Source organism: Quercus suber, unplaced genomic scaffold, assembly GCF_002906115.3.
Source record: "Quercus suber isolate HL8 unplaced genomic scaffold, Cork oak 2.0 scaffold_920, whole genome shotgun sequence".
NCBI lineage: Eukaryota > Viridiplantae > Streptophyta > Magnoliopsida > Fagales > Fagaceae > Quercus > Quercus suber.
Window position 1 is genome coordinate 87735 of NW_027070343.1, and position 15060 is coordinate 102794.

General features: G+C 33.1%; 1 protein-coding gene across 1 annotated transcript; it reads right to left on the reverse strand.

The window, feature by feature from the left end:
• Positions 1-7606: 7606 nt before the first annotated feature.
• Positions 7607-8761, reverse strand: LOC112037457 (F-box protein CPR1-like). The gene has a single exon (XM_024070299.1). It carries the CDS (start codon positions 8759-8761, stop codon positions 7607-7609), a length of 1155 nt encoding a protein of 384 aa, XP_023926067.1.
• Positions 8762-15060: the final 6299 nt, after the last annotated feature.

The following is a 15060-nucleotide window of genomic DNA, read 5'->3' on the forward strand; positions in this document are numbered from 1 at the left end:
GCCCTCGCCCGTTTAACCTTCATTACCTCTTCTCTAATCGCATCAGCATGCTCCCTTGACAGACGCCGAAGTGGTTGTTTCTTGGGGATTATGGATGGGTTGACATTTAGGTGGTGGCAGATGAAGGATAGGTGATCCCTGGGGCATCACAGGCATCCCATGCAAACATGTCAATATTTCTCTTGAGAAACTCAATCAATTCCTCCTTTTCCTGAAGAGGCAGCTGGGCTTCAACTTGAAAGAACCTTTCTGGGTCATCACCAATGATCACTTTCTCCAGATCTTTGCATTTCCCTCTCTAGTAGCTACATTAGTGGACGCCGCCGGGGCCTTTAATTGCTATAAGCTCCTTTCAGCGATGGCCGAGGGCCATGCGTCGAGCCGCTGGAAAATGGCAACAACCATACATTGCCTTGCTGTGGGTTGGCAACTGCAAATTTCGAGAACCTGGTCACCTGACGGGAATTTCAACTTCTGATGCAATGAGGAGGCAACAGCCCCCAAGGCATAGAGCCAGGGTCTGCTAACAGTGGCTGTATATGGAGAGTACGTGTCCACCACGATAAAGTTCACCTCCACTATCTTTGGGCCGGTCTGAATGGGTAGCCTAATCATGCCCTTTGGGATAACGAGCTTCCCATCGAAACTCATTAAGAGGGAGCTGTAGGGCGCCAGGTCCTCTAGTTTCAACCCTAGCCCCTTATAATGGTCTAGGTACATGACCTCAGCTACACTGCCATCATCCACCATCACCCTCCCTATGTCGTAATCCCTAATTCTGAGGGTGATCACTAGTGCATCATCATAGAGTTGTATGGTTCCAGTCTTGTCTTCCTCTGAAAAACTCAAAATCGGGTGAAAATTCCTCCTAGGCTTTTTCGGCTCTAGCGAGGATGCCTCTGCTAGCAGCTGAGCCACAGTTAGCACCCGTGAAGGGCGCGTGCCTATCCTTCTTAGAGAAGCTAGGATCACATTGATCGTCCCCGCGGGTGGTCCCGTTGGAATGATGCAAAAGGTGCCTTAGCCTTCCTTCTCGGACTAACTAGTCCAGGTGGCTTCGGAGGTTTCTACAGTTCTCCGCGGTATGCCTGTGGTCCTGGTGATATTGGCAGTAAAGGTTCTGGTTATGGCTTGTGGACTCTCTCGTCATCTTATTCGACCATTTAAAGTACGGCTCATTCCTGATTTTCTCCAATACACGATGCACTGGTTCTCGGAATACAACACCGATGGCCTGCGTGTTTGTTGCGCCAAGTTGCCCTGCAGAGTCTCTCCTCGGGCAGTTGTTGTTGTATCGGTCCGACCTGAAATCTCTTCTCTCTTAGGGGATAACTTTTTCCTTTCCTTTACCCTGCAGCTGGTCTTCCTCTAATCGTTTCTACTTATCGATCCGGTCCATTAGCTGGCGCACACTGGTGGCAGGCTTAACGGTCAGGGACTTCCTCAAGTAGTGCTCGACTAGAAGGCTGTTTTTGAAGGTGCTGATGGCAACATCACCGAAACTGCCATCCAGCTCATTGTACATCTCCTAATATCAGTCCGAGTAAGCCTTTAGAGTTTCCCCATCGTGCATGGATAAAGACAATAACGCGCTCAGGGGCCAAAGAGCTTTACTGTTCATAACAAAGCGGGACCCAAAGGCTTGGGTCAACCACCTATACGAATCTATGGAGTTCGTTCTCAAGCTATTGAACCACCTCATCGCCACTGAACCCAAGCTGGAGGGGAAGACTTTGCACATCAGCGCCTCATTCTTGGAGTGGATGGCCATCCTTTGGTTGAACTGGCTCACGTGTTCCACAGGGTCTGTCCTGCCATTATAGATGGTGAAAGTTGGTTGCTGGAATCGTCGAAGGAGTATAGCCTCCTCTATGTGGTGCGTGAAGGGTGACTTGGAGAGTTTATCCAGTGCCCTGCTCATGGTGTCGCTCCCTAAGCACCTAGGGGATGAGCTTTTACATCTGCACTTCTGGTGGTACTCTTCTTCATGCGAAAAGGTCTCACTCGGAGGAGTTCTCAATCCTCGCTTGTAGTCGTCATCGCTTTCGTCGTCGGATGGCTTGTCAGGACTAGGGCGAGACCGCCTTCATTGGGCATAACGCAGTTGTCTCTTCAAGTCGTCTATCTCCCGCTACATGGCCAGCTTATCATCCCATCTATGGGATACGTGGCTCCTGACTTCTTCCTCTCGCTGGATAACCCGGTTGTCATTTCGCCTCTAGAGCACGTGGCTGCCCCCACGAGAATGGCTTCTGCTAGTTTGAGTGATGTGTATGCTTCCCTCTCGAAACCTTCCATTCTCCTCGTTTCGATCACGCCCAGGGTTATGGAAGTTACCCTGCTGTTAGGACACAATTGGTTCAGGCTGGTGGGGGCCTACTTGGCGAGGGCCTGATCCTGCCATGCTTGGTTATTGCCCTTACTAACACACAAGTTCTTCCCACAAACCACGTCAATTATAGGGGCTGGGTTTGAGCACCACTATTGTTAGTTGAATGGACTCAAGCCCAACTAGCCCAATACAATGAATTTGTAAAGAATGGGTTTAAGAACTAGGCCTTAGTAAAAATTGCATCCATTGAGCATGGTAGGAGAAAGGCTTAAGGGCGAGAATATAGGATGAAATATGAAATCCTGCTCCTCGGCACTCCTATGAGGATGGTGCGATTCTTATAATTTCTTCAATGCCTGATTACAAGAGAACTCCCCTATGGCCTTCGCTATGGTGGTTTTTTCTACCCCCCTTTTACAGAGGAATTTCTTACATTATATATCCCCCCTCAGCTGACCTTGGCCCTCCACTTGTTGATCAAGCAGGTCGCTGCTTGAGTGCCTGTCCCATCAGCCGCCTTCCTGTTCTTTCTCTGGGTTGCAACAACCAAGGCTGCACTGTTCAGGAGTCAGTTCCTCATTAAAACAGCCAAAACATTTGTTGTGTGAATTTAATGCGGATGTGATAGTTTATCCTGGAATTGTTCCTCAACCGTGTTTCCATTGTCGACACCTTGTATTGGCCCCCTTTCCCGGGGGATGCGCTGGGAGGCTATCCTTGATGGCGTACTGCCTCTCCCTCCCTTGGTCGTGATTGTCCGAGGACAAGATTGTCCTTGGCAATGTCCTTGGGTAATTTGTACTTTCTCCGGTCATCCTCGGATGGATTTCCCTCCTCAGAATGGGCCTTGGGCTAGGTATAAAGTGGGTCGGGGTGGCCAGATTCTTTAAGCCCCATAATATATATTCACTAATGGTCCTTCCATAGAATCCTTCTTGCATCCCATGTTTTTCTTTTTCTTTTTCTTTTTTCATGTTGCAATTTACGCATATGTATTTGTATATGATAGCTTTGATTAAATAAATTCATCTTACTTATTGTTACTTTTTTCTAAATTTTCATATATGGAGGTTATATTAAAGGAAGTTTTTTATAAAGAAGCAAAACAATGGACACTCATTTAATTTTTTGGTTCCTCTTAGGTAAGTTTTTTATTTATTTATTTTTTAATTCTCAACTTTTGAACTATTTTGTATATTTTAAGTTTTGGTTATTCTATGTATTTAGTTTGTAAGTGTTTTGATTTTTTTCAATTGACAATCAATACAAAAAATTTGATTCAAAACATGTCTTTCATATGCTGTAAAGGAATCTAATTCCAAGTTATTTTAACTTATTAATTGTTAAGATTTTATCAATGTTTATCTATTTTTATATTTTAAAATTTTGTTTGTGTTTTGTGTAAATTTCTTAGTATGCGAAATTCCTCCCATATTTCTTCGAAAGTCTAACTAAATTCAATTTAGAATTCCTTCTATATCCTTTTAGATCATATATATATATATATATATAGATAATCTTTGGCTAAATTAGATTTCATCAGTCCAAATTCTTATGTAAGTCTATCTTTACTTTAACTTTTTCTTCTCTTTTCTTTTCTTTTTTTTTTAAGTTCAAAATTTTGAATTGCTTTATATTTGTAGTATTAAAATATGTGTTTTTAAAGGCTAAAGCACAAATATAATTAGAGTCAGAGACATTACTCAAGTTGTATAAGTTAGGGTGTTAACCATTTGAATAAAATCAATACTAACACAGATGATTTAAATATCAATACTAACCATTTGAAGGGAGTAGTGTACCATCGGTTTATAGTTATTCGAATAACTATAAACCGATGGTACACTACTCCCTTCGCTTCACAGCTTATAAGGCAGCAAGTGGGGGGGTTTTCCTTCGATGTGGGACTCCTAGGACACCGTCCGAGGACGTTGCCAAGCATGCCTAGGACGTTGTCATGCATGCCTAGGACGTTGCGAAGCCGTCCAAGGATGTCCTAAGACGTTGAAGGACATGCCAAGGATACATCCTAGGTACCCACAAAAGTATATTATCAAAATTTTTAGAACTTATATATATATTCAATCATGGTTTTTTGTAGTTGCATCAAGTGGACACTCTCACTAATTAGTAAATTAATTATATACTTTTTGTTAGTAAATATTTCCTTAATTAAGAGATAATATTTAACAATTATTTAAAGTAGGTAAAATTATATCATTTAAATTTCAGCAAATTTAAATTCTATCTAAACTAAAAGTCTTTTATAAAAAATTTATAAACTTAAATCCCACACAAACACCCACGTTATTTTCTATAAAAATTAAAAGAAAATTATAAAATTATAAAAATTATTTAAAAAAAAAAAAACTCACATTTTGACTAAGGGATAAGATTTAACAATAATCATGTTTTTCTCCCTCAAGTTGCATAATTTAACAATAATTTAAAACAAATTTAAATTTTATTCTAACTAAAAGTCTATTATAAAACATTCAACCCACGCTTTTGCTTTTGTTTTTTGTTTTTTTTTCCTCAAGTTATATCTTATTAAATTAATAATTTATTAATTAGGATATTAAGCTACAAATTGTTTGACTAAGGGATAAGATTTATTAATAGTTTAATGGTCAAAGTTGATACAAAACTTGTTATAACCTAAGGCTACAACTTCTTAAAAAATTACTATATATTTTGAAAATTAAACCATTATATTGCATGTTCTTTATGCTCTTGATACACATGTCAAAATTTGTTCCAATCGGATATTGTTTAATATATAATCTATAATCTTATATTTTATGCATAATTTTAAACTACAAAAACTTGCAATTTAAACAATTTATTAATGACATAGCTATTAATCTTTAATTTTCTAGAAATTTTGCAATCATGGAGGATATAAGAAGAAAATGTAATCCAATGATGGATTTATCAAAATTCACCTCCAATAAATAGATATTCATTTCTTCTTTTTTAGGTATAATTTTGTAGCTAAACGTATTCCAAATTCAATTTAGATAAAACTATATCATCTAAATTTTAGAAATTTAAATTCTACTCCAACTAAAAATCTATTATAAAAATTTTCATAATTTATATATATTTACCATGGTTTTTCAATACAATCTCTCTTAACTAATAAGTCATCCCTATCCCACACAATACACCCCACTTTGTTGTATTTTATTTTTCAAAATACAATTACTCTTATGTTTTAATCTAATAAACTTAAACTCATCTTACTTATTACTCTCTGCTTTTGAATTTACGTGCTTGATATTATGCTAAATGAAGTTTACTATAAAAAAAAATAATAATAAAAAATAAAAAATAAAAGTAAAATAATGGATACCCATTTAAGTTCTTGGTTCTCTTATGTAAGTTTTTTTATTTTTTATTTTTTTTATATATATTATCAATTTTTGAACTCTTTTGCGTCTATTTTGATTTTTGGTTTTGGTTATTGTATTTAATTTGTAAGTGTGCTGATTTTTTTAATTAGATTATCACTAGGAAAAAATCGGTATTGAGGAATTATCTTGTTTATTATTTTTTGTGAAGGCTAAGGCATAAATTAAAGTTAAAATAAATTTTTTATTATAATTATTTTCTTATTTTATAATTTATTGTTACAATTTATTTACTAATTTAGTTTTAATTATTTTAAATTTTTTTAGCTTACATATGAATCTTTATCAAGCCGTGTGCATCACATGGGAATAATATTAGTACTATATAATTAAAGTTAGGCTTAAAAGCCGTGGTTGTACTAAATGGCTTTACCAAATTACAACAATATTTTGGATAAAAATAATTTCTTTAAATAAAATAACAATAAGGGTTTTACCAAAAAATGTAACATGCATCTAAGTTTCAATTGATAGAAACAACAACCTGTTTCTTATCAATTTCTTTAAATAAAATAACAATAAGTTTTTTACCAAAACATGTAACATGCATCTAAGTTTCAGTTGATAGAGACAACAATTTATTTGTTCTTATCAATTTTTTAGATAAAGTAATAATAAATGTTTTAACAAAATATACAACAAGCATCTAAGTTCCAGTTGATGGAGACAACAACATATTTTCTTTAAATAAAATAACAATAATTGTTTTTACCAAAACATGTAATATGCATCTAAGTTTCAATTGATAGAGACAACAACCTATTTGTTCTTACCAATTTCTTTAGATAAAATAACAACAATTGTTTTACCAAACATGAAACATGCATCCAAGTTTCAATTGACAAAGACAACAACTTATTTATTCTTATCAATTTCTTTACATAAAGTAGTAATAAGTGTTTTAACAAAACATGCAACATGTATACAAACTTCATAAATTTAAATTCTACTCCAACTAAATCTATTATCAAAATTTCAAAACTTATATATATTCACCAATGGTCTTTTCATAGAATCTCTCTTGTATCTCACTTTTTTTTTCTTTTTCTTTTTTTTTGGAGTTGCAACTTACGCATAAAATAAATAAATTTAAATATAAGTGGGGTGGGATTACATTAGTGGTTTTAGTCAATTTAGGGGTGGTAATGCAATTTGAACAGTTTGGTGAATACCACCAATATTCTACAATGTAAGATTTACACAATATTAAACAAGAATTTTCCTTTGTTTCAGTAACGAATCCGATCGATGCTACTATCAAAACAAAAATAGAGATCTATATATTATATGAAAGGTGCCTACCTATCAAAATTCAAATAAATCTATAATTTTTTCTTTATTTCACTTTTAGTTAATCACTTCTTCTTGTGTCATGTGACCGCATAAATTTGTGTCACATTTAAGTTTAAAAATACCGTTCAAAATCTACTCACTATTTCACGTAAGATATAAACAGACGGGAAAGGAGTTGCTGCAGACTCTATTACAGTGCTGGCTGCAAATAGAGTTAGGTGGCAAGCTGTGAGTGTGACAGGTGTCCCTAAGTCATGTGCATTGCACAGGACCAACTAACTCAAAGAAGATGAAGACGATAATAGTTCAGCTTTTTTCGAGGTTTGTTACTTAATCGGATTCCAAGCATTTCTATGTTTCCAACAAAATTCAAAATCATACATCAAAAACTCTTTTATAATATAGCCGTAGGCAATAAAGTTACACAAATAAACCTTTTAGCAAAACTACATTGCCCACTATAAGGAAAGGAAACAAAACCACAATAGTTTTATTTCTACCATAGCAATATACCATGACTTTTATCTAGAAACCACCATTTACTAATAAAAGTGCCACAGTTTCTCTGTTACAGCCTTACAGGGACCATATCTGCTCCGTCAAGTAAAACAAGGCTCTCCATGAAATTCACCTCACATTCTAAATTTTGGGTACCAATACCATCAACACCTCTTTCATGTAGAGTCTCAATGTCAATTGAAATACACTTACGAGCTATCCTCATTTTACCATTGGCAAAGAAGTGATTACTCTTTTCAAGTATAAGTAAACCATTCTCAGAACAGCCATAAAATCTGCTATGAACTCTGTCCAATAAAGGAACAACAAAAAGTTTAGTCCAAGATTGATGGACACCATACTCCTTCATCACCCACAAGTTTAATAATGAGTGTTCTTCAAATTCTGTCAAAGCCAGTTTTCCTTTGAACGCTAGAGGATGACAGTGTGCATTTGTGTCAGCAAAAGGCGTTGCTATCATTCCAAACTTCTCTTCATTAACATCAAATTTCAAAATAAAAGACCTCCTTGGTGGCTCTTCTCCTTTACCTTCATGTAACATCCAATGCAAAGCTCCACTAACAAATGGAATGGGTAACATAAAACTAGACATTCTTTTGATGATAAAATCGGGTGCCAACGGGAAATGAAGCCTTCTCCACGAACCCGATTTTAAAGTGTAAATCTCTGCCTGAGGCGGCGGAGTCGGTGACCAAAGATGATAAATAATCCTAACAATTTTGTAGTCATTGGTTTCAGAATCATAACCAAATCCAGTTGCAGCTTCAGTTACGGTAGGTGAGGGTATTGGCAATGAGGTTGAGACCCTCTTAAACTTTCCAATGCTAGGGTTCAACAAATATACATAATCACGGCCTTCTTCAAGACAAAGTAGACCATTGCAGGATCCCACAATTCTGGGAGTAAAAGTCAACGGAATATCGAATTTAGAAATCCTATCAAAGGAGTGTTCACAAATGACTATACATTGTCTTCTATGAGGAGCAAATGGAATCCAATCAGGTTGCATGAATAAGAGACGGAGAGAACCATTGAGCTTAAGGTGGCTGGAAATGAAACTTGGACTGGTAATGGAGGAGTTCCAGGATTTGCGAACGCACCTGAATCTTAGGACTGATTTCACGGGTAGGTTCGCCAGAATATTCAGTACCAAGTCGTGCGGGAGATGGTTTTGGAGAATCGGTGATTCTCTCATTGAAGACATTTTTCAACGAAAGGACAGAGAGAGAGGGAGAGGGCTGATTCAAGGTCTGTGTGTTATTCGGATCCAGACTCAGTCCTCGGAGGAGTATGGTCTTTCTCTCTTTCTCTTGGTCGGCAGATTTGTTTTTGTGGTTTTTTCTGAAAATAAGCAAGCAATAGCAATTATATCATACGATGTTTTTGTCGTTTATTGTCCAATTTTAAACCCGGTGCGTTTGAAATTTTCGAGTCAAGCTACACAAATGTGTACAATCTTGTGCACGTTATATTATATCATTTTTTTTTGGGTGGCTAAACACGTTATATCATATTATATAATAAAATATTATATACTATATAATAAAATTTAGATTTAAAAGTCGTGATTGCATATTACAAACTAATTAGTAGAATTCATTCTTAAAAGTCGGCATAAACACATGGTCTATGTGAGACACTAGAATTATAATATAATCATAACATAACAACCTTGAAAGGGTCCGCAACCAATATCCACAACGGCCCATTCTAATGACACTAACCCGATAGTAGCATTTTCTCTTTCAGTCTCATACTCAATGAGCTACAAACTTATGGGTAAAACTTACCCTTGAAAACTAGTTTATAAGAGGAGGGTGTCCAAGAGCTTATAAATACATGTTTAAACTTAAACTTAATCCATGTGGGACTAGGATCATAACATTGTGCCAAGTGGCTACTCTCACTAATTAGTAGGTTAATTTTATAAATAAATAAACTCACATTTTGACTAAGGTATAAGATTTAACAATAATTTATATAAAAAAAAAATTATATTATATTCAAACTAAAAGTCCATTATTAAAAATTTGGCGTAAATGTACTTTTAGTTCCTACATTTTGCACTTTTCCATTTTGGTCCATACATTTTGTTTTTACTACTTTTAGTCCCTAAACTAATTAACACCTAACATTTAGGTCATTTCCATCACACAACTAACGGCAAAAACTGACATGACTGACAATAGAATAAAAAAATAATATAATCACACACATTAATTAATTAAATCAAAAACAAACATTAAAATAAATTAAAAAATTCATTAGTTTTTGGGAAGAATATGACTGTTCATATTCTTCAATGTCTTCCCTAAACATGTTTGATTGCCCAGAAATTTAAAATTTCACATCAACATCTAATTTTTTTTTTTTAAATTTAATTTATCAATTTAAAAAAAAAAAAAAAAAAAAAACACACAACAACAACAACAACAGTAGAATTAAAATTCAAAAACTACATAAATTTAGATCTGAGTTCATCTTCAACAATAATACAATGAACACAAACCCAGATTTAAATATAACAACACACACCCAAATTTTTTAGCATTTTCTTGCCATTTCTTGTCAACCAAACACAAAAACACACATAAATCGTGGCAACCAATGGACTCAAGGTAGTGAAGAACTCCATCCTTGAACTTAGATTGGTTTTAAGGAAAATTAAGATACTCTTATACATTTTCTTGGCAACCAAACAAAATTTTCAGTTTCACAAAAAAAAATCCAGATCTGACAACCAACCAAATTTTTGATGTCAATCCTAAGATCTAAACATTTTTCACAAACCCATCAAATCCCCTTATACACAAACCTAACAAATTCTCTATCACAAACCCAAAAACTTCCTTTCACAAACCCATATTATCCCTTTTCAAATTTATCAAAAATCCAAAACAAATACAGCAAACTCAACCCAAATAAAGAGAGAGAAAGAAAGAGAGAGAGAGATGAGAAAGTGAGGAGGGAAAGCGGTTTCAGATCTGGAAACCCATACAATGGCGCCAGCAGCGGCGACCTACCACCTCACCAAGCTCCTCAACCTCACCCTCACACTCACGCCCACTCACACCACCAGCACTAGCAAATGATTCTCGGCAATAACAGTGGCGAGGACGAGGACCATGAAGTCGAAGTCGAGGTGAGCCGAGATGTGGGTCCAAGACGAGAGCTGAGACATGGGTTCAAGCCGAAGTCGAACAAGCATTTGTGGGAGTAGATTTCGTCGGAGATGAGAGGAGTGGAGGAACTTGCTTAAAGAGTTTAAGAAGGCTAAGCACCAAGATAGAGGGAGAAAGAAGAAAAGAGGAAGAAAGAAAGAAGACTAAAGAAAGAAAGGGAGGCAGAGAAAATGAGAGAAAGATCTGGGGAAGAAGAAGAAAAAGAAACTAGGCACAAACATAATAGATCTAAGTTCCACCATTTTTTTGTTTTAAAAAAATTAGATGCTGATGTGAAATTTTAAATTTTTGGGCAATCAAACATGTTTAGGGAAGAACATGAAGAATATGATCAGTCATGTTCTTCCCAAAAACTAATGAATTTTTTAATTTATTTTAATGTTTGTTTTTAATTTAATTAATTAATGTGCGTGATTATATTATTTTTTTATTCCACCATCAGCCACGTCAGCTTTTGCCATTAGTTGAGTGACGGAAATGACCTAAATGTCAGGTGTTAATTGGTTTAGGAACTAAAAGTGGTAAAAACAAAATGTATTGACCAAAATAGAAAAAGTGCAAAATGTAGGGATTAAAAGCGTTTTATGTCTAAAAATTTCTAAACATAAATCCATACAACCAATATTTTTTTTGTTTGTTATTGTTTTTCCTAAAATGTAATAAGATTTGGGTTTAGAAGTCGTAGTTTGGCTAAGTGGCTACTCTCATTAATTAAAAATTTAATTTTATAAATAAATTTAAAAAAAAAAAAAAAAAAAAAACAACAACAACAACAACAGCCCACATTTTGACTAAAGGATAATATTTAACAATAATATAAAATAAGATTTAACAATAATTTAAAACAAATTTAAATTCTATTCAAACTAAAAGTCTATTAGAAAAATTTTCTAAACTTAAATCATACACAACCACATTTTTTTTTCTCAAGTAAAATAGAAGTAGGACTTAGAAGCCGTGGTTGGGTCAAATGCCTATTCTCACTAATTAGTAAATTAATTTTATTAAAAAAATATAAAAACAACCCACATTTTGACAATGGGATAAGAGCTAACAATAATCATGTTTTTTTTTTTTTTTTCTCTCAAGTTGCATGATTTAACAATAATTTAAAACAAATTTGAACTCTATTCAAACTAAAAGTCTATTATAAAAAATTTCTAAACTTAAATCTCACACAACCCATGCTTTTGTCTTTGTTTTTTCCTCAAGTTGTATTATATTAAATTAATATTTTATTAGGATATTAAGCTACAAAGCTCTTGACTAAGAATAAGATTTAACAATAATTTAATTTAGATAAAGTTGTATCATCTAAGTCTTAGAAATTTAAATTCTACTCCAACTAAAAGTATATTATCAAAAATTTTAGAACTTATATATATTCAACCATGGTTTTTCGTAGTTGCATCAAGTGGCCACTCTCACTAATTAGTAAATTAATTATATATTTTTTGTTAGTAAATATTTCCTCAATTAAGAGATAGTATTTAACAACTATTTAAATTAGGTAAAATTATATCATTTAAATTCTATCTAAACTAAAAGTATTTTATAAAAAATTTATAAACTTAAATCCCACACAAACACCCACGTTATCTTTCTATAACAATAAAAAAATTATAAAAATATAAAAATTATTTTAAAAAAAAAAAAACTCACATTTTGACTAAGGGATAAGATTTAACAATAATCATGTTTTTCTCCCTCAAGTTGCATGATTTAACAATAATTTAAAACAAATTTAAATTTTATTCTAACTAAAAGTCTATTACAAAACATTTCTAAACTTAAATCTCATATAACCCACGCTTTTGTTTTTGTTTCTTTTCCTCAAGTTATATCTTATTAAATTAATATTTTATTAGGATATTAAGCTACAAATTGTTTGACTAAGGGATAAGATTTATTAATAATTTAATGGTCAAAATTTAGATACAAAACTAGTTATAGCATAAGACTACAACTTCTTTAAAAATTACTATATATTTTAAAAATCAAACCATTAGATTGCGTGTGTGTTTGGCAAAAATTATTTTTGCCAAATTATTTTACCATTTAGCTTATTTTTTTGTACTATTCACGGATTCTACTATACTATTTCAGCTAACTTTTACCTTTATCTACAGTACTTTTAGTAAAAAGTTTTCAGTTTCAGCAAAAAAAGCAGATTTCAAATAGACCTTGCATGTTCTTTATGCTCTTGATACACATGTCAAATTTTGTGTCAATCAAATATTTTTACTATATGATCTATAATCTTATATTTTATGCATAATTTTAAACTACAAAAACTTGCAATTTAAACAATTTATCGATAACATAATTATTGATCTTTAATTAATTTTCTATAAATTTTGCAAGTATAGAGGATATAAGAAAAAAATGTAACTCAATGATGGATTTATCAAAATTCAGCTCTAATAAATAGATATTCATTTCTTCATTTTTTAGGTATAATTTTGTAGCTAAAATTTTTCCAAATTCAATTTAGATAAAACTATATCATCTAAATTTTAGAAATTTAAATTCTACTCCAACTAAAAATGTATTATAAAATTTCATAATTTATATATGTAATGGCGAAAAAGTAATAAACCACCCTATTGTCTTAAATGATGATTTTACTGTTTGCTATCACAATAAATTTCTTTAGAGATGGGAAGTCAAATCTGATTTATGATATCCAATGCAAAATCTAAGAAAGCATATGTCATAGAATGAATGAGAAACAGTATTTATTTCTTTAATTCATAGTTTGAAAGCTGATTAAGAAAAAACACAAGTGTAGGTCCTCGGTTTAGTTCAAGGATGAGGTTACAAAAATGGATGAACTCTTTCTTTCTTATTTTTTTTATTCTTTTCTTCTTCCCCCGCTCCCATCTGGATCTTCTTCTTGCTTTTATATCCAACTACAAGGTATCTGGATCCTACACTTGGAGGGCTAGGATCACACTCCTAGAACTCTTGTCACATCCAGAACATACCAGCAAGCTTTACACTGAAATCTTAACTGTGCCGCCATTGTTCATGGTCATTTCCTCCATAATGCTGCCAGAGGAGTAGTTGTCTTATATTTAATGTAGAAGGGATGGCTTCTATGCCCTTCTTTCTTCATCGTGTTCCATGCCAAGTTTGCTCTCTTTCCTTTTTTATGGTTTAACCTTGTGTCCCTCATACAACTAGTGCTCGTCCCCCGAGGTCCGAGGTATGTCCTCGGAACCTTCATCAAGTGTGTTACCCCAGTCTCTTTTCGAATCGTGAGATCACCGCCCTAGACCAATTGTCGGATTTTAGCTCCTCGGAAATAACCTTGACTGCCTATTTAAATCATTTTTGGGATCCTCGTCCCTCCCACAATATATATTCAGCAATGGTTTTCAATACAATCTCTCTTAATTAATAAGTCATCCCTATAACTAAATCCCACACAATACACCGCACTTTGTTGTATTTTATTTTTCAAAATGCAATTACTCTTATGTTTTAATCTAATAAACTTAAACTCATCTTACTTATTGCTCTCTGCTTTTGAATTTATGTGCCTGATATTATGCTAAATGAAGTTTACTATAAAAAAAAATGTAAAATAATGGATACCCATTTAAGTTCTTTGTTCTCTTATGTAAGTTTTTTTTTTATTTTATTATTATTATTATTATTATTTTATATATATATATATATATATTATCAATTTTTGAACTCTTTTGTGTCTGTTTTGAATTTTGGTTTTGGTTATTGTATTTAATTTGTAAGTGTGTTGATTTTTTCAATTAGATTATCACTAGGAAAAAATCAATATTGAGGAATTGTCTTGTTTATTATCTTTTGTGATGGCTAAGGCATAAATTAAAGATAAAATAATTTTTTTATTAAAATTATTTTCTTATTTTATAATTTATTATTACTATTTATTTACTAATTTAGTTTTAATTTTTTTAAATTTTTTTAGCTTACATATGAATTTTTATCAAGCCGTGTGCATCACATGGGAATAATATTAGTACTATATAATAAAAGTTAGGTTTAGAAGCCGTAGTTGTACTAAGTGACTTCACCAAATTACAACAATATTTTGGATAAAAATAATTTCTTTAAATAAAATAACAATAAGCATTTTACCAAAACATGTAACATGCATCTAAGTTTCAATTAATAGAAACAATAACCTATTTCTAATCAATTTCTTTGGATAAAATAACAATAAGTGTTTTACCAAAACATGCAACCCGCATTTAAGTTTCAGTTGATAGAGACAACAATTTATTTGTTCTTATCAATTTTTTAGATAAAGTAACAATAAATGTTTTAACAAAACATG

Excerpts from the sequence above, each read along its gene's own strand:
- LOC112037457 (XM_024070299.1), bottom strand. The coding sequence starts at position 8,761 with ATGTCTTCAATGAGAGAATCACCGATTCTCCAAAACCATCTCCCGCAC.